The sequence below is a fragment of the Falco rusticolus genome, chromosome 1 (genome assembly GCF_015220075.1).
Source record: "Falco rusticolus isolate bFalRus1 chromosome 1, bFalRus1.pri, whole genome shotgun sequence".
Taxonomy (NCBI): Eukaryota; Metazoa; Chordata; class Aves; order Falconiformes; family Falconidae; genus Falco; species Falco rusticolus.
The window spans coordinates 32,541,146-32,567,753 of record NC_051187.1 but is presented as its reverse complement, the minus strand read 5'-3'; the positions used below and the strand labels follow the sequence as shown (position 1 = coordinate 32,567,753).

The following is a 26,608-nucleotide window of genomic DNA, read 5'->3' as shown; positions in this document are numbered from 1 at the left end:
CAGGTCTTGACTCAGGACCCCTCTGTGCTGCCAGGCTGTCTGTCGTGGCATTGCTGCAGTGCTGTGCCCTGAGGTCAGCCCTTGGCAAGGCCAGGTGCAGGAGCATCTGTGCCCGAGCATCCTCAGCCCCACCATGCCTTGCAGTGGGTTTGGGAGTCCCTGGTTCCCACCATGCTGTGTGTCCCCCGCGGGGGCTTCCTGGGCTGTGCAGCTCCCTGGCTTCATCCAGGAGCCTCTCTACAGTCACGCTCTGACTCGAGGCACACTGAAGGAGTTAATGTTAGTTTGTGGTTATTTTTTCTTCTCTTGCTGGCTTGGTCTGCAGGATGCTTTGTGGGCTCTCTTTACAGGCAAGGATAATTAATTAACCTTAAATAATTACCCTTAATTTACAAACATCCTTTTTGCTAGGGAGATGGGTGAACTGGCTGGTGGCAAACCCAGGGCAGTGCTGGTGTGTCCTGTTGGTGCAAATCCTGCTCCTTCCTCAGGCTGTGTCCTGCCAGCTGGAGGAGGGTAAAATGGGGGCATCACCCCATCCGCCCCCAAACCTCCCTGTGCTTCCGAGGTGATGCCTTCACGCCCAGATTCTGTGCTGGCTCTTACCCCAGCTGGGTTAAATGCTGGGTTTGGGGGGGCTGTGGCTGAGGAGTGTGGGGGCTGTGTGGGCAGGGAAGGGATGCTCTTGGTGCCACATCAAGCACGGGTTTATTCAAACCTCCTGCTCTGTGTGGGTGGGGGTTGTGCTGCTAAGCACTCCCAAATGAGGGGCTGCCCTGGAAAACTTTCCAGTCTCCTCCTCCTTTGGAGCTAGGCTCCCCCTGAACCCCATCCCTGCATCCAGCCTTGCCTGTCCCTCCTGCCCTGAGGGATCCTGGTGCCCCCTCAAAAGACTTTTTTTTTTTTTTTTTTTTTGCAGGTGCTGATGGGGCTGGGGGGTGACGGAGCTGCCACCGCAGGGCTGCGCAGGCTGGGGATGCTGCCTGGAAGCAGCTGCTGCATCCTGGTGGTAATGAAAGCCAGCGGGGAAGCCAGCCCCCAGCAGCAGCCGCGTTTGGGAGCCAGATTTGATGAAGGGAAGTGACTCAACGTCTTGGAAGGAGTTGGGGGCGGTGGGGGTGCAGCGGAGGACAGCGGTTGACCCAGGGGTGGGGACAGGGTGGCTGGCAGCCACCTGCCTGCCCTTGGGCTCCTTGACCAGAGCCGGCTTTGCTCTGGAGCACTCCGTGCTTTGGTAGCCCTCGTCGGGGCAGCGTGCTCCCGGCCAGGGGGACACGGGACAGGAAAGGAGGTCCCTTGGGAAGTGGCTTATTTCTTCCTTGCACTGGGTCGTGGCAGGATTCGGGCCAGCGTTCCCAGCTCCCGGCGTCACACCCTCTCCCAGCTGTTGCTCACAGAGCATCGTGCTGCCGAGAAAACCCCAGCAATGGATGCGGCCGCCACTCCTTCCTCCTCCCCTCGCCCTTAAAACCAGTGGGGAGTGGCACTGTGCCTGCTCCGGGTCTGCAGGGGGGTGAGAGCCCACTCGCTCCCGGCGAGCCTTCAGCGCTTGGCTGAGGGGCTCCTCTTCCTCACCAGGCACAGGGTGGCTTTGGCACCCTGACCTCATCCTCCCCAGCATGGAGCAGCGGGGGAGCGTGGTGCCGCATGAGGTATTTGGGAAAAGTCACTGGAAGGCTCGAGAGGGGTGTACTAAGGGGACTGGGAGTTATTATTGGAAAAGTCACTGGGAGGCTCGTTAGGTGTACGGAGGGGACTGGGATGTGTTACTGTGGGAGAGGACGGGACAGGTCCTGCCGGCAGAGCAACGGGCAGGGTGTGTGACCTGCCCCAGCCAGGACCAGGGTTCTTATGGTTTTTTTATGGCTTTTGGGGGTGAATGACTGCGGGGGGGCTGTTCCACCCAGGCGCATCTGGGTGCAAAGGGTTTGCATCCTGCTGGGGACCTGCCGCATGCCACAGATGCTCCAAGCGTGGCGTACTGCTGTGGGCACCCAGCACCCTGTGGAGCTGCTGCCCCATCCTGGGGGTCCTGCCAGCCCCGGGGAGCAGGACAGCAGCAGGATGGTCACAAGCTGCGTGGGTTGGCACATCCCGGCTGGGTGCAGGCGTCTGGACTTTTTGTGTCCCTTCTCCTTTCTCCGGGTCGGACCCAGCAATCTGGGTGCATCAGCAAGTTTCCTCCTGATTCAGCCATGGGGGATGTTGCAACACGGCGTTGTGCAAAGGCGAGCATCAGCCTGAGCCCCAGTTCCTCTTTTTTGGCTCCTGCGGGAGCTCGGCCACGTGTGATGTGGCTCAGTGTCCCCACCTGCACCGGGCACGACAGTGGCCACAAGCTCCCCGGAGACATCGCTCCTCACTGGGCATCACCCGCTCTCCCCTGGGTCATGGTTGGGTGGCAGTTTTCCCAGTTGCGGTGCTGCCAGCTCTGAGGAAACTGGGATTTCTCCTTTGTGCACGGTGGAGAGCCAGAAAGCACATCGGTATCGGTGATGGCGAGCAGGTGGGTGCTCTGCCCCAGGCTCGTCACTGGCTCCAACTGAACGTGATGCTCTCAGCCCAGAAGCACGGTGCTGGATTTTGGTCCAACCACCACATGTGTGTATTTTTATTGTGTTTCTGCCTCTGGTTGGGCTTCCCTGGCTTGGAGTGGAGGTTTGTGGCCGTCCAGGCTCAGCCCGTGCTGGATCGCTGGATGCACCATGTGCACCGATGGTAATCACCACCTGCTCGCAGGCACAGGGACGAGGACAGGATGGTGCTTCGTTGCTGCCCCTCTGCTTGGCGTCCCAGTGCAAACCAGGACAGGCTGATTCATTGCTGGGAACTTGCTGCTGGATCCAGACCCACCTTGGCATGCGGGGCCCGGTTGGACAAACAGCTGGGAACAGGCAGGACCTGGCAAGTGCGCTGGAGGGGGGGGCATGGCATGGCAAGGCAGGGGACACATGTTCCCCTTCTGCCATGCACCCCAGGGATGGCTTTGGGTTACCCATCTTCTGCGTGTGTGAGGCCAGGAGCATCCCAGGTGGTGGGGCAGGGATGTGGGGCAGCCCAGGGTGGAGGTGCTCCATCCTGGATCACAGGGGTCCTCTGGCTGCGCTCACCCCTTGGCAGGAGCAACAAGACCACGGCTTTTTTGTACCAGCGGGGGATGCCCAAACCCTGCCCAAGGGGCATTGCAGGGCTCCTGAGCTGGCTGTGGGCAGTGCAGGGATGTGGTGGATGGGACACCGCACCCAGGGCAGCCAGCTGCCCCATCTCCTCTCAGTGTCCAGCTGAACGGTGCAAGAAATTGCTTCTACCCAAGGTTCTGAGTCCCCACATCCTGCCACAGAGCATCGCTTCCCCCTTCCCAGGCGCTGCCCATCCCCATGCTGAGCCCGGCAGCTGGGTTATGCCACCGGCTGCATTTTTTTCTGTTGTTCTCTCATCGGCAATACGTGCGTGTCCTTCTTGGGATGAGAAAGCTCAGCGATACCCACGGCACCCTCTGCTCGGATGCCAAAGCGATGTAACCCTGGGGTCGTTCGCATGCTGGCCTTAACGAGGTTATAGAAGAAGTAGAAATGTGTAATCCAGCCTCCGTGTGCTCAAAACCCCTGAGGATTTATCAAGCTCAGGTAAATACCACCGGGTTTATATAATTTCATATATATTTTTATATATCTATCTCTTGATATATATTTGGGAGGGATGGTTTTGCTGCAGCTGGCTGGAAGTCATTGCTTTGCTCAAGGAATTTGCAATCAGTTGAGCTTTTTTGCTCCCCTGTTCTTCTAAAGTGGGTCTGGGGTCTGGCAGAGCAAAGGACAGGGGGTGGCAGTGACCTCTGGGGTCCCAATGTGTGGCATGCGTTGGGATCCCAGAGGTCACCACAGTTCACTGTCCTCCACCCAAATCCTCTATTTTTTCTATTTTTTCATAAAATCCTCAGCTGTTTTGGGGATAGGTTTTGCAGTCTGCAGTGATGGGAGCCCCTGCGGTGGCTTTGCATGTGGGAAAGCTGCACAGAGGGGAGAGGAACTGGGTATGAATTTGGGGGGGGGGGCGGGGGGAGGATGTCCTTATAGTGTGGCAGTGTCACCTCAGTGGGGACAGGGAGAACAGGGGGCTTTTCTTTGCTGTGCTGATCAGCATGCAGCTGGGAGCACAGCACGCAGCTGCGATGGGGCTGGAGGATTCTTCTGCAGATCCGGGGTGACTTTCTCACTTGGGGGGGGGCGGTGCTGAGCTCTGCCAGCTCTGACTGTCCCCCATCCCTGGCACGGTCACGTCCGTCCCCTCGGCACCAGGAGGGACAGACCTATTTCCTTTTTCTTGGTTTCCTTCCTCTTTGTACCCTTAAAATCCGGAGTGCCTGAGAGCAGCCGGAGCAGCCCCGCAGGTGGCATGTGAGCTGCCTTTCGCTACGGCACGATGTCCCCAAGGCCTGTGCTGGCTTTGCACCCAGCAGCTGTAATCCAGCCCAGGCCACGGTTAGGGATATTTTCACTGGGCTGATACGATGTGGCAGGGAGGATGCTCAGAAAAAGGGAGTTTAATTGGCCTTTTTATTGCCTGCAAAGCTCCAGCAAAGCCTGGGATTAATAGCAACCTATATTAAAAAAAAAAAGAGAGAGAGAAGAGGAGATGAAAGAACTTTTATTATCTTGGAAGTCGCTCGAGACATTTTAAGCAGTACAGAAACATAAACTGCCCTTTTAAAAGAAAATCTTTGCCTGTGTAGGTACAAATGCCCAAGATTTTCCCCTTTAGTACTCAATCCTTCATCAGAACAGAGGATGGGGAGCGAAGGGCCGGGCTCCTACCAATGGGGTGGCTCTGAACAACCTGAGCACTTTGTGCCAGGGAGGGACAGGTTCCTTTGCCCGGCTCCTGCAGGAATTTCATCCTGGGAAAAGCCTTGCATGACCTGTGTTTTGAGGTTAAACACCAGTTTCTGGCTGGGGACCCCACACCATGGGCAGGGGCGTTTCATGGAGACCCATCCCATCCCGACCCGTCCTCTCCCATGCAGCCCGGTCAGCTCTGCCCAGATAAACACTGACTCATGCGGCTATTCTGTCCCACCCTGGGCACAGCCAGCTCTTTTAAGGCTGCCTTTTCCAGCTATTCCTCTTTTTTTTTTTTTTTTTTTTTTTTTTCCTCCTGTTCACATGGGCGGGGGATGAAGCCTTAGCTGGTGTGCCAGGAGCAGCTGGGGATGCCGAAGGCTGCCAGGCGTGGGGGTCCCAGTGGAGCGAGGACTGCTCCGCGGTGGTGAAGCAGGGATGCGTCCCAGTGCCATGGATGCAGGTAGGGTTCAGGCTTCCCCGCCATCCTGCAGCCAGCCTTGGGGTGGAGCTCAGTGCCTCAGTTTCCCCTGTGGGGACTGGATTTGTCCCCTCCCTTTGCCTTGGGGGTCCCCTGCTGCTGGTGATTTGAAGGAGCATCAGGGTGGCTGGCAGCTTGTATCCTTGCTGGCAGGAGCTCATGTGCTCGGTGTCGGGCTGTTGTGGCTGCTCAGCATGCTGCTGCCTCTCCCATGGCATCTTGCACCCCTGTCCCCTTCTCAGTCCCCTTCTCAGCTGGCTGGAGCTGGACAGTGGGGTCAGGGATGGGTGGCAGGGCTGGGACTGTGGCCAGGGAGCAGCTTTTGGGCAGGCCAGGGCTCAGGGTTTGGTTCCCTTTTGATGGGCATGTGGCTGGCGACCGATAGATACTGAGGGCTGGGGCACCATCCCCAGGCATCCTTGTGGGGACGGGGATGCTGTCCAGCATCTCTCCCTATGGCAGCTGTTGCCATGGCAATTGCTGGCTAAAATACAGGTGAATTGCAGCTGGGTACCCAAAGTTGCTTTCACATTCCTTTTCTTTTCTTGCTCCTCTTAAGCCCTGGCAATCCCCCCCACGGGACTGGGAGCTCCCTCCCATGTAACCCTGGGCTGGAAAAATGTGGCTGCTGGAGGGATGGATGGGGCATGCATCCACCTTCCCTCGGGCATGCTCCTGCTGACAGCAACGGGAGTTTGCCGTGCTCAGGATCTGGCCCACAGGGTGGGACTCGAGCTCAACCAGAGCAGTAAGTCGCCAGGGAACTGGGACCAGATTCTGCCATGGGGGGAAAATCCTGCTGTGGTAGGGCTCCGAGGGGACCGGTGCTGGCAGGTCCGGGGGGGACACTGAGATGCTGCTTCGCCCCATGCCCTTCCCAAAGCTCCTCAGATGAGTGACCATGTGTTTCCCCCAGACATCTGCCTGCAATTCCCACTCATGGAGCAGGAGCCCGCGCTGCGTGGGCAGCCTGCCTGCGCTCCTCCCATGCGTGCCGGAGGAAGCGGGTTTGGGTTTGGGGTGCGCTGGGACCTCGGAAACCGCTGCTTGGGAAGGAGGGGAGGGGAAATGCTCAAATGAGAAAAAGGCAGAGCAGCTGCCCCGGGGGCGGCAGCAGCTGTGCAAGCAGGGGTGCAGGCAGGGGCAAGCAGAGCTGACCCTGCTCCTCCACCTGCTCCCCGGGGGGGTTTGTCTGTCCCATCCCTGGGTGTCCCTTGCACCCTTAACACCCTGAAGGTGCGGGGGACGGGGAGGACAAGCACTAACCTAAAGGGACCCCCAGTTTCCCCAGTGCTGGGGGAGTATTTGTGGGGACCCCCACACAGGCTCATGCTGGTCCCAGCCCAGTTTCATAACATCATGTGAATAAAAGCGCAATGCACTTTGACAGCTCAGGCAAGATCTTGTATGCTCAAAAGCGAGTCTGCTTATTTTATTGGATTTTATTGGATTTTATTTGATATTTTTTCCCCTCAACCTGATTATTAGTACCTCCAGTAAAAGCATTGCCCACAGGCATTGGGGGAGGCAGAAGGCAGTGCTGGCAGCCTGCCTGCCTCTGTAAATCCCTGGTGCAGGCAGCTGAGAGCTGGGGCAGCACCCATGGCCAGGTGGTACCCACTGCGGGGGGCTGAGCATCCCCTGCCCTCCCTGGGCACAGCTGCATCCATGGTGTGCAGATCCAGCCGAGCTCCCCCCATTTCCCCACAGCCCCAGTCACATCCGTCCCCCGCCCGTCTGGGCTGGCCGCGGAAGAGCTTTTGCCCAGAAAAGCTGGATTTGAACATTTTGGGCTGTTCTCTCAGTTTCCTGTTGCCTTCCCAAGAACAACATCCCTGACCTCATCCTCCCCCGGTATGCGCCGGGATGCTGCTGATGCGCGAGCCGCCCATTGGGAATCCCGCCGCGGCGCCCGCTGGCTGGACTCAGCCTTTCCCGGGTACCAAGACAAATACAGCTGCAGGAATGGTGGGGCTGTCAGCGGCTGGCTGGATTAAAAGGCTATTTTGGGTAGATCCTGTGCTCATTTTTGTTGAGGTAGGAGGACAGAGATGAATAGACTGAATGGAGAGCAAAGCGGTTTTGGCTAGAGCCGAGTATTTTCAACCCAGAAAGGAGCATTGAAACATGCTTATGATTATGTGCCTTTTTTTGTTGGTTTCCCCCCCCGCCCCCAAAGTTTGGGGTATTTTTACAGTGAGAAATGGGGAGGTTTCACGCAGTTGCCCCTCAGACTCTCCATTTTGGGGAGGCAAATGGGAATTCGCTGGACAATCTCCCAGTAGGTCTGGGCTCCAGCTCCCGTTGCCCATCCCACCCCCAGTGCCCAGAGACATCCCAGCAGGTTCCCGGCAGGTTCAGCAGGTGCCTGTCTGCTACCTTGAGGTTTGTGATAGCCTTGCATGAGCCCTGGAAACAAACCCAGCACCTGCCAAACCCCGTGGGGAAACAGCCCTGCTGCTCCCCTTGCTCTCCAGATCCTCATCCCAAGCAGGGACTGGGGCTACCCCACTGCCCGACCTGACAGGGGTCAGGGGAGGGGGTTTCTTTTACATCATCTGTCTTGCCTGTCTGCCTTGAGAAGGACAAATGTTAAAACTAGAGGGGGAAAAAAAAAAGAAAAAAAAGAAAGAAAAAAAAAGAGAAAGTATGGGGTTGGAGGGAAATAAACAGACAATTCAAATAAATAATCCATTAAATACAGCTTTGAAATGTCAAGCTGAATGTCATCATGCTTCCTGGGCTCAGTCATTAAAAAATAATAATAAAGAGGAAATTTTACATTAAAAAAATCTGTAAGTGGGCACGATTGGAAGAGAAGCTTGTAAAGCTGCAGGAGCCCCTCCTGCCTCCCCCGGGCGGGGGAGCGACGGGTACTGCAAGGAACGAGGGGTCTGGCTGCCCTCACGGTGCTGGGGGGCAGTGGGCTGTCCTTGGGGGTCCCACAGTCCCCCCGTGGGTGGGTGGGTGTCATTTCTTGGGGGTTTCTCCCCAGTGACAGAGCAAGTCCCAGGAGCTTTGGGGCTCTCTGGCTGAGGGTGGGGTGGGATGGAGATGGGGCTCTGGGCTTTGCCCGCCTTTCTGCAGCTCTGTGTTTGGAAAGGTGGTGGCATGGAAACCGTGGTCGGTAACGGCAGCTCCTTACACAGGAACATGAACAGTCAGCACTGGAAGTGCCAGTTCTGCTGATCCTGTTACTTCTACCGGATCATCAACTTTAATTCATCCTTTCTATGATGAAGGTTTTGCTGGGGCAAGGCCACCTTCCGGATCAAACTCACTCACAAGTTTTGAGCTAAAACCTTATTTATTCCAGCAGCTTATTGTCTCCTGGAGCTCACCGAGGGGAGAGGCGATGGGGCTGTGATTTAAGCCCCTGGCCAAGGATTTTGCAGCCGTGGGAGCAGCAGCAGTCGCAGGAAGGAAAAGCCCAGGGAGAAACAATAGGTTACTGCATAAACACCATGGGGATTTCAAAGGAGGGTCGGTGGGGAGGATGATGCTCAGGGGGACCTTGGAGCTGAAACACCCTGAGAACAAGAGAGTCCAGCCTGGGTGGGCAGAGCCACATCCTTCCTGCGAGGACAAGGTTGGGTGCCATGCCCTGTGCCGGAGCTCACGCAGATCTCACCCCTCTTGCCACGGCTCATGGGCTTTGCTGATTGACTTCGGTGGCCCTGGGCTTTAACCCGCCGTGACTGTTCACAGGGGAGTGGTTGAACCCATTTAACGAAGGGCTCTAAGTGGCTGGTGGAGACTGGATGCTGATTATGGCAAACGATGCTGTTAGTTAATTAACATTGTAAAACACGCAGGGCACTGATTTAATCAGGGAAACAACTGTACGAGAGTCCAGGCACCTCACCCATATTTATGGTTTTAATTATTTATAATAATGTTACCGTGGTTTTTATTGTAGGGTTCTTTGTGTGTACCTACTGATGCTGGCTGGTGTCGGATGCTGGCACCGAGTGTGCGGTACAGGGTTTCTGTACCGGGTTATGTTTTGATAATCTTTTGACATCTTATTTTGAGCTGCTGGGGTCATGATGGGACCCTGCCTTCACCGGATCCATGGTGGGGGGTCCCCCGGCAGGCACAGGGCAGCACCAGCCTGCCAGGGGGATGCACAGGGTTAAGTTCCAGCGGTGGCTGAGTCTGTTTCCTCCCTTAACCCGCATCCGGGGGTGAATGGCCTTTGTTTGATGTTGGCTTTAATATTACAGCTCCATCCCTAGACCTGCAGGGAGGGAGCCGCCTTGGTGCTGTGGGACACTGAACCGCCGCCTCCAGGAGCACGGCCACCACGCCAGAGGGGAGAGGTGAGAGGCTGGACCACCACTTCCACCGGGCACGGTGTCTGGCATCTGTGGGGCACCTTGTCAACCGCATGCTGGATTTGCAGTCCAGTTTAGTGGGTGCTCAGGAGAAAAAAAAGAGAAGAGCCATAATATTTTGCAGATTGGCAGGCTTCATAGCTGTTAATGAGCTGTTAATAAGCATCATCCTAGTTTTATCCTTGGAAGTAGGTGGGTAATAGACATTTTTTGCAGGATGAGGCTATAGCCACATCCTGGCGGAGACAAGGGACTGAATCATGTCTTGTCGCTCAGGGAGCTGATGTCTCTTGGTCGGGAGGTAGAAACGCAGTGAGGAGCTGTAGGAGCATCTTCCTTCAGAGCCAGTGGTAGGGTCCCCACAGGATCCCCCATACCCGCGTGCTCCATCCCCTCTTTCCATGGCCCCTTGTGCCCGTACATGTCGTGGGGCTGGTGTCCCTCCCATGGGATGCGCTTGCCGTGATTAACACCATGTATTTTCTCAGCAGAAACACGCAGAGAAACATCACCGGCTGGAGAGCCTGGGACTGACTAGGCTGCAGTTTGTTCTCAGATAATGGAGCTTTCCAATTTGTCCAATTACTTGGATGATGTCGATAACTACAGTGACTACCCAGATTACACCTATGAGGAGACCAGCAGCGTGTGGACAGACCCATCCCATGACCCAAAGGACATTGCGAGGATCCTCTCGGTCGTCATCTACAGCGTGTCCTGCGTGTTGGGCATCCTGGGGAATGGCCTCGTCATTGCAATCATCACTCTGAAGATGAAGAAGTCAGTCAATGCCATCTGGTTCCTCAACCTGGCCGTCGCTGACTTCCTCTTCAACATCTTCCTGCCCATAAACATTTCTTACACGGCCATGCGATACAACTGGATCTTCGGGACAGTCATGTGCAAGTTGAACTCCTTCCTCCTCATCCTCAACATGTACACCAGTGTCCTTCTCCTCACCACCATCAGCTTCGATCGCTACGTGTCAGTGGTCTTTCCTGTCTGGTCTCAAAACCATCGCTCGACCAACCTAGCGTATTTAGTTTGCTTGATTATCTGGACCGTCGGCATCATTATGAGCTGCCCGTCTCTTGTCTTCCGAGACACAGCACAAGCCCACAACTCTGTGATTTGTTTTAGCAACTTTTCCCTCTCCAGGAATAAGTCTTACCAAGCCCTGGCATTAATGAGACACCGAACAGTGAACATCACCAGGTTCCTTGCGGGGTATATCCTTCCCATAACCATCATCACTTTCTGCTACATCGCCATTGTCTTCAATTTGCGTCGAAACCGTCTCGCCAAGTCCAAAAAGCCCTTCAAGATCATTGTCACTATCATAGTCACCTTCTTCCTTTGCTGGAGTCCCTATCACCTGATGAACCTCCTGGAAACAAAACCTGACATGATACCGCGCTCCGTGTTTGAGATCAGCATCCCCATAACCACGGCACTCGCTGCCTCCAACAGCTGCATGAACCCTGTCCTCTACGTCTTCATGGGCCAGGACTTTAAGAAGTTTAAGGTCACCATCCTTTCCAGACTGGTGAACGCTCTCAGTGAGGAGATGGGTCACTCCAGCATCGTTCACAGGAGCTTCTCCAAGATGTCTTCAATGACTGAGAAGGAGACGACAGTCCTCTAAACTCAATCTGGGTGCCTGCAGGAGGGCTATAGTCCTCTGGTGTTACCCATGCACACCACTGTGATAGTGGCCACCCCTATGGTGGCCCCCGGTGTGGGATGAGCATGGTCCAACACCATCCTATAGCATATTCTTTGACTGGTCTTGCTGCCTGGGGGCTGGCAGAGGTTGGAGACTACCGCTCTGTGCACTTGGAGAAGACACAACTGCCCTTAATCTTTCTTTGCAATTGCAAAGAGCATTGTGCCAAACTATTTAAGAAAACATTTCAGAGCCTTCTTATCTAATCTATGCATTGCCTGGCCTGGCAAGGGCATTCCTGCTGTTTCCAGAGATGTCGTTATGGGGAGATTGGACAGAGCATGTGTCTGGGAAGGTACTTCTGCTGCCAGGCTCCCAAAATGGGTGGCTGGGTGACCACCCATCTCGGGTGATACCTGCTATGGCAAAACTGATGATGCTCTTCCTACATCCTATGTATGCATATAGCTACTCATGTTAAAGTCCTAAAGTATATTGGTACTAGCGCAATATGTTTTTCACTGTGTTGTGAAGCTTTGGTACCCAGAGAGACTCTGGGGAGTGTCTTCATAGGAGGGGTTTGAATATCCCATCCTCGATGAGCTGGGAAATCTCACAGGTCTTCTAAGTGATCCAGACCCAGGGCCACCTGCCAGGGTGGGATTTGGCTCATGCACAGGGTCGCAGATATAGAAAACTAGAAGAAAAAAAAAAAGGAGGGAAAGGTTAATTTTAAGTGTCTTTTGAACAAACCTGACTTTGATGGGCATGTTTCACATGGTACGTTTTGCAGAGCAGTTTGAGGCTTGGGGCTGTGAGTCCCAGTGGCTCCTTGGGAAGTGCCTGGGTGGCACTGGGGAGCAGGTCGATAGGCTGGGGAGCGCGGTCCTGGGGGAGGACCTGGTGTCCCCTCCTGGATCCAGGTGGACCTGGGAGCTGGCTCCAGTGATGGCTGCTCCCTGGTGGGATCAGTCAGTCCTATGGGAAGACTTTCCCTCTTCCCAACCAGGCAGCAAGCCCATCACGGGTGGGAGACTCTGCTGTTGCACACAAATCTCTGCGGTGCAGGATGGGCTACGGCACCGTCTCTATCCAATTTCATGCACAGTTAATTTGGGAGATCCTTCACAATTTGGGCTTCTTGACTATGACACCAGTGTCACACTTATTTATGTGTTGGTTTCTCTGTGTCACCCACAGCCTCTCACTCCCAGGAAAGCAAGGAATGACTGAGTCCTCCACCTGTGCTGGGTGCCAGAGCAGAGCCCACCCCAGAGCTGGGTTCGGGCAGTCTCCAGTGGCACCAGGGACATTTCTGGGGAGTCCCTGGGGGTGCCAGTCCCTGTGATGCCCAGAGGCTGCACCCCGGCAGTTGAGAGTCTGCTCACAGATGCCCACAAAGGCTGAGATACTTATTTATAGCTTTTTCTTTTAAAAAAAAAAAAAAAAAAAAAAGTGATGAGAGAGCTCCCAGGAAAAGGCACGGAGCTATTTACAGGCTCCCGTCAGTGGCAGATGATGCCAGGCAGATACACACTGAATCACTAAGCCCCAGTAATGGAGCCGCAGCCCCGCGCTGCAGGAATGCCGTGGATCATAGCGGATGCTGCAGAAGAAGCTGGATTTCCAACAGATTATGGGGCATCCCCTCTTCCCCCAGCACTGCCTCGCTGATCTACCTTGATCTGCATAACCTCGTTAGTGTTGGCATGATGGGGAGCAAGGGGAGCACCTGCACCCCATGAAGCTGCCATGTGCTCCTTTCCCATTACACGGAGCAGAGGGATGAGGCGCTGCCTGCAGCATCCCTAGGAGAGGGATGCTGATGGATCCGGTGTGTTTGGCTGGGTTATGGTGCTGCCGGCTGGTGTGTGCCGGGGCATGTTTGTACCCCACTCTGGGGCAGGGAGATGCCTGTCCTCACCAGTGTTGCAGGGAATGCTGCAGATCTGGTCTGCTAAAAACAGGACGCAGAGTTGGGGGGGATTTATCCTGAAACTAAAGGGTGTCCAGCCTGAGCCCAGAAGGGGAACACAGTGGGGGAATGGGGATTATAAGAGAATTTAATGGCAAATTGGTCAGTGCCACCTGTTGGGTGCTGCTCTCAATAACGTGGGGTGCCTGCAGGGCACCCAGCATCTCCGTATCTCCTAGGGGATGGGATCTGGCAGGCTGAGCAACCCTGGCCACTTCCCTGGGGAGCAACACCCCATCCCTGGGCTGCACCACATACCATGGCCGAGATCGGGTCTGCTCCCGGTGTGAGGTCACTTGTGGGGACCATCTGCAGAGGTTTTTCCCACCAAACCTGTGCATGGTCCATAGCTTTGGAAGATGCTGTGATGGAGGAGGCTGCAGGGGAGGAAGGCTGTGACGGTGGGATGAGGCTCCCCTTGCTCATGTTACACAGTATTGAATGACCTGCTGAAAGGTCGCAGGGTTCCTGTTAGCAGTCAGACAGGACGGATGATGGGATGGACAGGGCAGATGGACAGACAGCCACTCAGGAAGGCGAGGGGGACATGCAGAACTAGCAGAGGCACTAGAGCAGGAGCCTAGGACCTGTTCTGGGGGATGGGGTGCACCCCGGAGCCAGCAGCCACTGATGTTTTTTGGGCTGGGGGTTTGGGGCAGCTGAAGAGCTGGGGCAGGAACAGCTGGTGCATATGGGCTCACCTTTCCCTGCCATGGGATGGGTTTGGAGGCATGTGGGACAGGGGGGAACTGGGCAGCCCATGTCCCTCGAGGACCCAGTGCCATGCCATTGCCCCTTGGTCTGGTACCATGAGGGTCCCAGGCTGTGATGGAGTGGGGATGCTCCTCACTAATTTTTGTAGCTGGATTTTGCAAGCCCATCTATTACTACTGCAAACAGCTTTCCAAAAAAAAAAAAAAAAGAAGTGATGACTTGGTACATAACCTTGGGTTAAACCATCATTACAATGACAGCTTCGGAAACCTAATATTTGAGTTCGTCTTTGTAGCTGTTTGCCTATTTAATAAAAAAACCTGTTTTACATACAAATACCCCCAGTATGTGCTCAAGCTCGTCGCCTTGAGTGGGAAGATCCCAGGGCTTTTCAGTAAGCAGTCCCTTCCTAGTGTGTATTCCTGATCCCTGGCATTGAATTTGGAATTGTGGGAAAGCAGCCGGGAGCGGAAGGGCACAGGGATGTGGGGCTGGGACTTTATGGCCAGGAACCAGTGAGATGGGAGCCTCATCCTACCACCAAAGCCTTCCTCCCCTGCAGCCTCCTCCATCACAGCATCTTCCAAGATGGGAGCAGGATGCTCTGAGCTTCTCTTATGGGAGATCTTCCAAAGCTGCTCTCTGTGGGTTTTCCCCCTTTAATTTGTCCCTGAAAAGGCCAAATGGCTTTTTAGGGGGGAAAAAAATGTATCTGTGCAAGCTGAAAGAGCATCATTTCCCCTGTGCTCACACACAGCGCTGAGCCCAGCAGTGGGGGCCGATGCCCGCTCCCCCCGGGTGGCTTTGTTAAGGGTGCTCCAAGCTGCCGCCAGCTTCTCCCCCCAGCTTCGAGTCAGCCCGGCGTGTTCTCTGTCAGGTAAGACCTGGCAAACGCTCTGTTACACTGATCTGAAAGCGGAATTATTAATGCCAGCGCTGAGAAGAGTCTCTGCTTGGGAGCTGGCTGCATCTCGCGCAGCGGAGGCTCGTTCCCCCATCGCCTCCTGCACCCTCCACACCGCCCACAGACCCACCCTGTCCCTGAGGCTGGTTTTGGGGGCGGTTGGGGTAGTGGGGAGGGGGTGCACTGCCCCTCGATTCCAACATCCAGCCAGACACCCCAGGACAAGCAGTGTGCTGCTGCTCCATCCCCTCCCCCTGCTGCCCCCCACATCCCGGCAGGGTTTGGGATGAGGATGGGGAAAAAAAAGGAAAAATCCCCCGAATTTTGCCTGCTGGACCCCGTAACTTGCCAGGCACTGAGCGAGCCTCCCCAGGGAATATCAGTGATTTCTGTTTCCATGTCACCTGTCAAGGCAGGCAGTAAACAGATCAAACAGAAAGCATTAAAAATGCATATATACAAAACAGAAACAGGGCAGAAATATTCATCATAAAACTTCAGCAGCAGATCCCCTCCGTGCGCACAAGCCTCTCCAGCCAGATTTTTCTTTCCCTTTCGGCAGAGTGGCAAAAAGATGCAGCTCAATATTGCCCCAATTCCTCTGATATTGCCTAAACTGCAATTGCCTAAATTGCCTACAGCCCTGACATCTCCTGGGGTGGGTGAAGTTGCATCCTTTCAGCTCTTCTGTTGTTTTTTGGGTGGGTTTTTTTTTTTTTTAGTTCTTTTTTTTTTTGTTCATTTAGGGGAGGGAAGCTCACCCTGCCGTGTCAGCCGCAGTCCCCTGTGGTGATGGGAAGGTCCAATATATTATATATTTATACATAATATATAATGTGGGTCCTTGGAGGCATCCTGCTGACCCTGGTCCACCCCGCTCCTGCAAGGACTGCTAGCCTCACCGCTCAGCTGGGAGATGTCCTTAGCTATGAATTAACGCTGTCCTCTTGATTAATGCCGGCAGGAGGCTAATGACATCGTGGCCAACTCGAGGGTGAGATGCAAAAACTGTAATTAGCATCCAGAGGCTCAGTGGGAGCCGCAGCGCCAGGGCTGGGTGGCACGGTGGCCGCCTCCCAGCCGGGATCTGCAACCCCTTTTGGGGCAGGGGTCGGTGGAATCGGTGGTAACTGGGGGTGTACTGGGTTTAGCGTCCAAAAGTCAAGGGGTAATGAAGGCTGTCGTGGGGAATCAATATTTTAGGGTAGGTCAAGGCTGGCTGGGAAAGAAGAGCAGTACGTTTTGGAGCCGAGACCCCAACCCCCAGTCGAGGACCCCAATCCACAACCCCAGCACCCCATTCCCCAGCCACAGCCATCCCACCTGTCCCCATCCCACGAGCCCGTCGGGGTCCCACATGCCCCATGTGCCGCAGGGCTCGGCACCCCAGCCTGCTGGTGTCGGTGCTGCAGCACGCCGGGAGCCCGTGGCAGGATCGGTCCTCGCCCGGCACATCCCCGCAGTGTGCCAAACCTGCCTCCTGCCTCTCCGGGCCCCCTCCCCGCTGCTGCCCCCCTGTAATTACCCACCGCTAGCAGTCCCTGAAACATGAGGCTGGGTCTCATTTCACACAAGCGGTTGGGAAATTACTCCAGAATATACCAAAATCATTTCTGTGGAACACATTACCGCCCTTAATGACTGTTCTTTTTCAATTAGCTGTCACAGCCCTGAAATAAAGCTGTGCTTTCCTTCTCCGATAAATCACTCCCTTTATTTGGAATTGGAATTAAGGGGGGAAAAAAAGAATAAACATGTTACCCTTTCCTCGATGCCAGGCGAGTTGGAGCCATGTTTAAATTATCTCTGCTGCATTCAGGCAGATTGTCAACTGTAAATTTTACGGAAAATAGTAAAGCCAATAAATAAACATGCTTCTTTTGTCAGGGATGAATATTACTGCTGCTCAGATTTATAACTCGCATCTCTCCTACATTATAGAGCTTTTGTGAAAGTGCTGTCGCAGCTTCTGTATTATGCTGCTGAGGTGGGTTATTTCCCTCTCATTTAAACAGCAGCATGAACTTTGTCTGTGATTTAATTTGGGAGGAAGGGGAGCCCCTTCCCTCTGACCTGCTCTGAGCCCCTCAGCATCATTTACATCACCTAGAACCCTCCGAATTCACCCCAAAAGGGCATCTGCTGCCTTTGCCGTGGAAGGGAGCCCCAGCCCGAGCCACTCTCTGGCATCATCTCCTCCAGCATCATCTCCTCCACTGCAGGGACCAGCTTGCTGAACCCAAAACCCACATGGAATTGGGGGAAATTAAGGGAGTTTTGGTGCAAATGCCGTTGCTAGGGCAACAGCTGAGTAACCCATCCAGCCCAGGAGGGAGGATGCTGCAGCCTCTGCCAGTGCAGGCCCAGGGAGGCAAGAAAATGCTCCTGGGATGAGAAAATGCAGAAAATAGATGACTTTTAGTGCAGGAAGCCGGAGAAGGGCATCAGGGTCACCCCCCAGTGGCCCCCAGTCCCACACTGGGGCTGTGTGAGCTGGCTGCTCCCACGCAGGGATGCTGAGGGCTTGCTGAGGCTGAGTCAAGCAGAAAAATTTGCTGCTTTTAAAAATCATTGTAAAAACACCGAGTGTTGCCTACCCTGCCTGTGCATTTCGGTGCTCTCCAACAAGCCAACCTAATGGCATTACGGAGGCAGTGGAGCAGGGCAGCTATTAAATGTCAAGAGTTTTGCACATGAAAATGATGCAGAAAGGACGCTTGGCTTCTCTTTCCAGGGGGAATATAAATTTTATTATTGCATGCCAGTCCCATGTGGTAAAAATATAGGCTGGCATTTAATAAATAAAGTGAGATAAACCATAAACCTTCATGTTCTGCTGGCAGCTCGGCTGCACGTATGGGGACAGCAGCTGCTGGCAGGATGGTGGATGCTGTTCCTTTGTTAGCCTGATTTGAGGCAAAGGCAACAGACCCTCGTAAGGGGGGTGGGGGGGTGCAGTCAGATGTGTAGCACACACTGACAGGGAGGTAACAGCTTCCAATTGCTCCGTTTCATTGCAAATAATAATAATAAAAAAATTGCAGTGAAATAAAGGCATTAAGCTTCGGTGATCCTTAAAGCTACAGGGGAGAGGGAAAAAAAAAAAAAGAGAAAAAATAAGCACTGCTGGTGCTCAGGGAGCATGCTCTGTCCTTTCGCTATGGGGTCTGAAGGGGTTTGGTGGGGGTGGCAATGCCCCCCTGGGCTGTGCAGATGTGGGGGTCCCCAGCCTGGGGGCAGCCCCCCCTCCCCGCTCCCCACACCTCCCCTTCTGCCTTACAAGCTGCAGCCCAGGAGCACGCTGGCTGCACGCAGTGTCATCTCTGAAGTGTTTTATCTCAGAGATTATTTGGGTTTAAGTACTTGCAAGGGGTGGAAGGGAATGCTGCTCCTTCCTCAGAACAAATCATGCCCAGCATGTGTCTTGATCGCTGCAAACTCAATGCTATTTAAAAAAAAAAAGAAAAAAAATATTTCAACAACTCCAGGTAAGAGGGTAATCGGCCAAGAGAAGGAATAAATTGCATGGAGCCTGCTCTTGCTCCGGAGCCGAGGAAGGACAGGAGGCAACGGGAATAAAGCCAGCAGTAGATCTTCCCACTCCCACCACGCACCTGAATAAACCTGTCTTTAAGGACACTATAAAGGTAATAAAACTCCCAAGGAGCCACTTTGGTGGTGGTGTCAGTGCTTTAGGTGCCGGGAACGTGATTCAAGGTGGGGGCAGAGGAGCCGTTCGCCCATCGCTCCCATGTCCCGGGGGGCACCCAGCCCTTGCTCTGGGATGTGGCGGGGGGTGCCCAGGTGGCCCCACAAACACACGGGAAAGCAGAATAGCAACAAAAACTCTCCTTTAATAGCTGGATTGACCTGAGGATTTGTTCTGACTGAGGTAGGCAGCCCTGGGGCCACCATGAGCGGAGGAGAGGGGGCTCAGCTCAATTCCCACTGCTGGGACGGGGCTCACCCACTCTCCTAGAAAACCTCCAGCCATTTGCCAAGGAAAGAGTTAAAAACAGGGCAGCAGCTCCTAGAAACACCTTTGCCCACCTCCATGCAAAGAAACAGGGACCGGGAGCCCCCAGCCCTGGCATGGCTGCCCACGTCTGCTCTGCACGCACATTAGAAAAATATATTTTATTTAAATTCTCCTTTTTCTCCACGGAGTTTTCTTCTCTATCTTTGAATATAGACTGAGCAGTGTCTCTAGATTTTGACCTGTGCATGTATTTCTACCAAGATCAAGAGTTAAAAGCCAATCATTAAATACCTAACTCTAGAAAAGGCTGCGTACAATATATGGCTTTTGCACCTACATCCAAAGGGGACTTGCAGGTTGGAGGGAGGGGAGCTCATCTGCAGCAAAGCCAGGACAGGGACGGGCTGGGAAGGTGGAGAGGGGGAAGGGGGGTGGCTGGGGACCACATGCAGCTCTGCACAAAGCCAGCCTGGCAAACGGCATCTTCCCGATGCACGTGGACATCCTTTGGTTTCGCTTGCTCATCGGCAGGCAGCGGGTGAGGGTGCGGGCAGGGCAGCGGGACCCACTGCAGGGCTGAGGTCAGCCGGAGGGACACCTACAAGCTCAGCCCCGGGATCTGGTCCCCGCTGCCACATGGGTTTGATGCAGCTGGGCTGCAGCACAGCCCCTGCTCGTCGCCCCCAAAACTGCTTCTGGAGGGGGGACTGTTCTGGCTCCTCAGCTTTTGGAATGAGGCATGGGTGAGCTTGAGGGTCCCGTAAGTTCTTCTGTCCAGGTGTCCAACATCCCTCTCTCGAGCATCATCCACACATGTGGGGGTGGCTCCCACCCATGGCCCATGGGTTGGGTTGCTGCAGCCCCCCAGGTGGGGGTCACAGGCCCCCCCGGGGCACTGGGGCTGGAGCAGCAGCATCGCCTGGTGCTGTGGCTGGGGACATCAGCCTCGTCTCAGGGCCCCCCCGTCTCCAGGTTCAGGGAGGGTCCCTGTGGAGCCAAGGGATGGTGCACAGGGGGGACCTTGTTTGGTGGCATTGCCCTCCCCAGTGCAGCCTGCCTGGTTTCCAGAGCCTCTGACCGGGGTCCATGGGAGCATTGCCCACATGGTGCCAACCCCCCAGGTGTCGCCTCCCTTGGGAAGGGCAGTGGGCTCCATCTGGGCAGGGGCACAGCCTTCCAGGGCTGGCCAAGGAGCAAGAGGATTTTGGGGATACCCACCCCAGGGGAGCTCAGCTCCTGCCGCACCGTGCCAGCACACCAATGCTGGGGGGTGCATCAGGTATGGTGTGAGCAAGGTGGTGTCCCCACCCGCCAGCCCAAAGGGATGGACACAAATAACTCATTGCATTGCTAAGGAGGGCTGCAGCAGCCAAAACGGGAGCGGGAGGGAGCAGGAACCCTGTGGCGGGGAAGGCACCCGCATCCCCTTGGTGGTGCTGCCAGGCCTGGGTCCGTGTCGGCCAAGCAAGCTCAGCGATGGCTGGGGACTGTTCGTTGCTCATGCAGGGAGTTGATTAACAGCTAATAGCAGCAGATTGAGAATTAAAAGAAAAGCCACCCACTGGGTGGAAGTAGGCAGAGGCCGGGAAGACCGAGCCTTTCCTCGCCACGCAGGGTCAGGTCCCCCCGCTGTCGTCACCATCATCTCGGGTAGTAGTCATCCGGGACCCCTGACAGATTTCGGAGTTTCAGAGCTGTGTCCACCGTTTTGATGTAGCTGCTGATCATCTTCCTCATCTCGGGGGTGTAAGGGTCATACTCCAGCTTTCTCAAGCCGGATCGCTTAAAGTTGCCATCTTTCTGTCCCTCAACGCAGAGCAGCCTGTCCTCGCAGGCGGTGATGCCCAGCAGCCCCACCATCCGCTGCAGCTGGACAAAAAGGTCCCGCTTCAGGTCCTCAAAATGCACCACCAGCACCTTCTTGCCGTAGCGCAGCCAGTCGAGGGTGTGGGTTGCCCACCACGGTGCGTAGTTCGCCACGAACTCCGGCCACTCTGGAAGGAGCAGAGGACATGGTCAGTGGGTGTCCCCCGCGTCCTTCTGCATCCCCTGCATCCCCCATCCCACAGCCAAAGCCCACGCTCCCTTGCTGAAATCTTTCAATTATCCTTCTCACTAATTGATCCTCCCATAAAAACTAAATGATAAAAGGGATAATGAAACATCAATGATAAGCCGCAACTCTCCTGGCAGTGCCATATACATTTCTCTCACGATGCATAAAAGCTCCGGGTATCTGCCTCTTCCTCTTGTCCTCCCCACAAAACCAATGCCTGATTAATAGCTTAACTGTATTTAATTCCCCGAAGAATCATTAAACACAGTATCTGTTTCATTAAACAGATACAGGACAATTCACCTTGTGTAATCATATCACATAAAACTTTGCTTTGGAACCACTCCAGGGATATCGTAAAATTAATGTCACGGAACCAAATGGGGGTTTCATGGTGCCCGTGGCCTCTGCAGGCTCCACACGGGGCTGAGAATTGGGGAGGGGAGAGGGAAGAAAAATCCCCCTCCCCAGCACCTCTGGGTGAGGCTGGGGAAAGGCCATGGGTTTTTTTTCCAGAATTACCGCAAAATTGGTTCCTGGGAGATGGACACGTGTTGGAGAGCCAGGCTGCAGGGAGCAAGGGGTTGTCTGCAGGGCAGGCTGGGGTTGGGACCCCCGTGCCCTGTCTTAATTACTCACCTTTAATCACTTTTCTTTTTGTCCTCTGGAGGATTTATTTAACCCGAGCACTAATTGCAAACCTGGCACAAATGAACTGTCCCTGTCAAGTGTTTGCTTCCCGTGCTGGTGGGAGGGCAGGGTGAGTGCTGACGGTCCCACAGGGACCCCTGGGCTCCCCAGCCAGGGTCCTCCATGGGCTGAGCCCCTACGTAGGGTCAATGAAACACGGTCTCTGACCCTCCCTTGTGCTGACCCACAGCTCTCAGCAACCCCCCCAGCATGATTAAAATCCTCAAGCGAGGGAAAAATCTCCATTTTCCCGGCAAGTTGTTCCAATGGTTAATTAACCTGACAATTAACCCATCAGCTAATTACACTGTACATCCTCTGGAAAGAATTTGGTGATGTCTTTTGATGCATGTCCAAAGCCCACTGTGCTGGGGTGGAGGGCAAGGGCCCCTCTGCTTGGCCCCCCCTCCCTTTGGGGCAGGAGGGGTGGGACAGGCTGGGGGTGGGGGGGTGGGACCGGGAAAGTGGTGGAATGTTCTGGGTGGTGCTGGGGCTCCAGTCAGGGGATGGCCCTGCACTTCCCCTCCCTGCTGTATCTGCAATTTGCAGTTGTGCTTTGGGGTGCAGCAGATGGGGATAAAATCTAGCACAAGGCTTGTACCCCCCAGTGGTGGGGTAATGCCAGTCTAGGGATCAGCCCAGGGAGAAAAGCCACCGAGGAAGCAGTGGAACATCTCTCTTCCATGGTTTTATGGGATGGGGCAATAGGGAGAGCCGGGCTGGGCCATCTCTGGTGCCGCAAGCACACGGCAATAACGAAATCCAGGCACATAACAGCAACAACAGCAAAAGCTCCCCTTAAATAAACTCTGAATTAAGGGTAGCAGATGTTCAATCAAGCTAAATATTTTAACTCTTTCCAATGAAGTCAATTCCACAACAGCAATTTGTAAATTGCTATAATTAACAAGCCTCCACAATATGCCTGTGCATGGGAAAGGTAGTGTCTCCGGAGCAGCTGGGCGCGCAGAAATAACCCCCTGCCACCACCCTGTCCATAGGGATGGGCTGGCAGCTGCCACCGCTCCTGCTGCCCAGAGTGCAGCAAAGGGGTAGGGGGCTTCCCCCAGCCGGCGGGGTTACTGGCATGCTGGATCCATTCTCCTGCACCTCTGCCTTGGGGAAGGACAGATAAGCAGGGCTTGGATCCTGTGTGTAAGATCCTGATGGTGCTGCCAGCCAGGAGGAGGATGGAGGCAGGTGAGTGACCTGGCAGCGGTGGGCAGGACCATTGCAGGGGGGGTTATGGGGTTTATTTCCACCCCATGGTGCTGCACACACCGGGGCTGGCTCTGCTGGGGAGTGGGGCTGCCCATCCGCTCCTGACACCCATCTCTGGGCAGGGCGGTCCTGCTGGGATCTGGCATCGGTGGCAGCGTGGAGATGCTGCAAGCTCATGCCAACACATGCACCCACCAGGTGATGGATGGAGAAGTCTGATGAATCCTGTTAATTTTTTAATCTCTCTTTTCTCTCTGCTTGCCCAGCCAAGTGTTCAGGCCAGCTGCTCTCAGCCTTGAAGAGCTGCTCTGAAGAAGGGGCAGAGTTTGGGTCCTTGGGCTTCTGCCCACCTGACCCGTTCCCTCCCCGTAGACATCAGGCTGCTGTCAGACTCGTGTCCCCAGGCACTGCCACCTCTGCTGCTGCCCTGTGACCCACAAACAGCCCAGCATCTCTGCATCCCCATCCCATCCCCCATGCACGAGAGCCCTTGGCTGTGCTAGGCAACGCTGTGGGTCATGCCAGATGGACGTGGGGACCCCAAAGGGGTGACACACCCGAGCTTCCCCCATGGGGACCAGACTCAGGCTCTTCTGGGCTTTAACAACAGCTTCACAGCTCCGGCAGCTGGGCTGGAGCTCGCCCACCCGGGAACAAGCCTACCTTTGCCCTTCCAGTGGGCATGAGCCGCGAAGCCGACGTGGCCTCCGTATTTGCGGTTGAACTCTGCCATCAGAGCCTTGTAGGGGTTTCGGATGAGCAGGATGGCCGAATCGAAGGATTCGATCTCCTTCTGGCCGCTCTCGTGGGTTTTGATGCAAATTGTCCTCCCGCTTCGCCAGTGGTCCCTCTCGCCCTTGAACCCTGCCAGGACAGAGCAAGCAGGTACCTGAGAAGCAGCTGGTGCAAATGTTCATAAAAATCATAAAAGCGAACTGGGGAAAGGGAACAACATGGGGATAACAGGTTGCAAAATGCAGTTGGATAAAAGCAGCTGTGGCTTGACATAGCATTTGCATCCCTCTCCCAGATGGAAATCCTTGATTTGCCCAAGTTATGAGTCACATAGAATTCATGTACGAGAGGGTGGGTAGCGGGCACAGAGACCGAGCAGGGCTGCCTCCTCCCCGGCGGTGCTCAGCTCTTCTCAGCGACTCACTCTGCAACAGCCTGATACTGCACAGCCCAGCGTTCCTCCAGGGCAGAGCGCACTGGCATTAAGCACCTGCACACTGCATTAACACACCTCATGCTTGTGTTGGAGGGGGTCAAGAACGTATCTTTATAGCTTTAATCTCCCTGACCACCGCATTTAAACTCTCCCAATAAATTAAGAAAGGGAAAAAAAACCCCAAGCTCATGGGGCTGCAGATGAGCCCAGGGCTGCAGTGATGCCATGGGGGGTCCAGAGAGGGGACCACCATCCCCTGTGCCCCCACATGGAGTATGGGGCCTCAGCCCAGCATCGCTCCCAGGCCCTTTGCACCCCCAGCCCCTGGGAAACCAAGCACCCAAACTACCCGAGAACAGCATGTTGGCAGTGGAGCCGAGCCGTGGGGGGAAGATAAGCTGTAAGTAGCTGTATTACATCAATTATAGATGTGTAATTTGCTTTCGGCAGCCATGCTGTGCGATGCAGGGACATGATGGCTAATCTGCCAGTTGCCTGGATACCTTCAGGCCCCTCCAACGTGCTCAACCCAGAATAAACATGAAACCCATGCTCGGGCGGCTGAGCAAAACCTGGCCAAGGCTTTCACCCGGGGATGCTCCCCTCCGTGGGGGACACAATGCCGACTGCACCCTTGGGTGGGTGCCAGTGCCAGGGGCTGATACAGCCTGGGCTCCCTCACTCAGCACAGAGCATCTCCATCTCGGAAAGACTGAATTTGGCAAATCTCAAATAAATGTGCACTACTGCCTATGGTGTTGGGCAAATGGGGCTTCAGGGGGTGCCCTGGGTACAAACCCTGGCTGGCTGTGTGGGTACTCTGGGTACAGACGCCCCCAGCTATGTGGGTACCCCAGGTACAGATCCCAGCTCCACCACGGCCAAGGAGGAAAGGAAGATTTCCTCTCAGAGCCACAGAAGGGGAAGGAAAAGCAGGAGAAACCTTCTAGGTCTACAAATAAAACTATTGTAAATGGCTATAAAGTGGGGGAACTGGTGGGGGTTTTTTCCCTCCCCCTTGCAGTATGGTGGCTTATTAGGAGAAGCTGGCTTCTGGCTGAAAAAGCTTCATTCTTTTGGCTTTAAACTTACCCTGGCTGCTTCATTGAGGGTCCCTGAAGCCCACATGCCATCACCCACTCCAGCAGCCCTGGCGCTGCTGCTTTGCCCTGTAGGGTGGGAGCCACAGCACCCCTCCTCCGTTAAATATTTACTGGGCAAGTATCTGTGTCACCCGGGAGGGGAGGATGGATCTCCAACAAATCCTTCAGCCGGAGGAGAACAGCCACATGAGTTCAGCTCCCTCCTCCATCCCTTCCGTGAGCTCATCATCTCTCTTTTGCACTGCGAATATTCATTAGTTTGGGTGTCAGCATTCCCTGGGTGCCCCGACATGTCACTATTTTAAACTGCAGCTACTCAGGAAGAAGGGGACATTTGTCCTCCAGGATACCAGTGCCACCAGCACCATCCCCTCCCAAATCCTGAATCTGGAAGGCTGCACGAGTCCTTTTCACCCTGCAGTTGTGAGTTTCATTTGCTTCTCACTTTATGCATCCCAGCTCCTGGGGAAATCTGAGCAAAAAAACCCATCATCTTTTTCTTGGGGCAAAACCCACAGAAATTGCCTTGTTTGCCAGGATTGTTGTCACCGGGGTTCCTCCTCCAGAAAATTCTTACCACCACAGTGGGTTAAAAACCACCGGCATGATGGAGAAACTCCAGTTCTGCCCCAAACTGGAGCTTGCCCAGGTTAGTGGGCAGCACGGGGAGGTTACAGGCAGAGCCTGTGCAGTGTCAGGTCCCTTTGATACCCTTTGAACCAGCACACACCCAGCCCCAACCATCCCACAGAGCAGCATCGGTGGTACCCGGCTCTGCCCTCCCCTGCTGCAGACCCAAGGGATGGCACCAGGACCTTCTCCCATCTCAGGGAGGACCGGTGCACCCCCAGCAGCCACATCCCCTCTCACCTTTGTTGTAGAGAGACCCATCGAAGTAATAGCTGCCAGTGTAGAAGCCGGTGGCCAGCTCGATCAGGTGGCGTGCCCAGGTGTTGCCAGCACCGGGGAAGCTGGCCAGGGCCACCAGCTGCTTGGCACGGGTGGGGAGAAACCTCCTGTCCATGCAGCGGTTGTCTGCAGCGAGAAGCAGCCAAGACTCGTCAGGGCTGCAGCACGGTAACGTGCTTCTCCTACAGAGATATCCCGCTTCCTTACAGCGTGCTGCTGCCTCCCAGGGAGATGCTGGGGCAGGGTGCCAGGAGGTGGCTGCTGTAGGGAAAGGCAGCTTGCCTAAAGCGCATAGGGACATGCCACAGAGTCCTGAACCCTCCAAAGAGTCCTGAACACCCCAACAAGTCCTGAACAGCCCAAAAAGTCCTAAGAAGAGGGCAGGAGCTGCTCTGCCATTACTGGCTGCTTGCTGCCTGCGTGATTAGGGGAGAGCAAGTAACCGGGCTGCATCTGCCAAGCAGCGCTCCTGCTTTTTACATCAACGAATGCACACACGTTTCCAGCACAGCCTCAAACACCGAAGCAGGGATCGTGTCAGGACAGAGCCGCTCTGAAGCGAAA

The 26,608-nt window shown here is 54.9% G+C and overlaps 2 protein-coding genes across 8 annotated transcripts in view; one reads left to right on the top strand and one right to left on the bottom strand.

Moving 5' to 3' along the window:
* Positions 1-1,442: 1,442 nt before the first annotated feature.
* CMKLR1 (chemerin chemokine-like receptor 1) lies at positions 1,443-11,832 on the top strand. 6 transcript variants are annotated; one of them, XM_037375647.1, is made up of 3 exons: positions 1,443-1,652; positions 9,546-9,641; positions 10,145-11,832. In XM_037375647.1, exon 3 carries the CDS (start codon positions 10,216-10,218, stop codon positions 11,299-11,301), a length of 1,086 nt encoding a protein of 361 aa, XP_037231544.1. In that variant the 5' UTR covers positions 1,443-1,652; positions 9,546-9,641; positions 10,145-10,215; the 3' UTR covers positions 11,302-11,832. The 6 variants fall into 6 exon arrangements, with proteins under 6 accessions (XP_037231544.1, XP_037231547.1, XP_037231545.1 ...); XM_037375645.1 differs by lacking the exon at positions 1,443-1,652 and adding an exon at positions 2,306-3,626 and having other exon boundaries at positions 10,148-11,832; XM_037375644.1 differs by lacking the exon at positions 1,443-1,652 and adding an exon at positions 2,306-3,626.
* A 117-nt stretch (positions 11,833-11,949) lies between these two features.
* Positions 11,950-26,608, bottom strand: part of WSCD2 (WSC domain containing 2) — a 36,716-nt gene continuing 22,057 nt past the window's right edge. For both annotated transcript variants that reach the window (XM_037375642.1, XM_037375643.1), the window contains 3 exons: positions 26,006-26,170; positions 23,525-23,725; positions 11,950-20,888 (listed from right to left, as the gene is read on the bottom strand). In XM_037375642.1, coding sequence (XP_037231539.1) covers positions 20,536-20,888; positions 23,525-23,725; positions 26,006-26,170 — 719 coding nt within the window. In that variant the 3' untranslated portion in view covers positions 11,950-20,535. The remainder of the gene's footprint in view (positions 20,889-23,524; positions 23,726-26,005; positions 26,171-26,608) is intronic.

Bases quoted from the DNA above. Each gene is read 5' to 3' on its own strand.
- CMKLR1 (XM_037375647.1), top strand. From the start codon at position 10,216: ATGGAGCTTTCCAATTTGTCCAATTACTTGGATGATGTCGATAACTAC.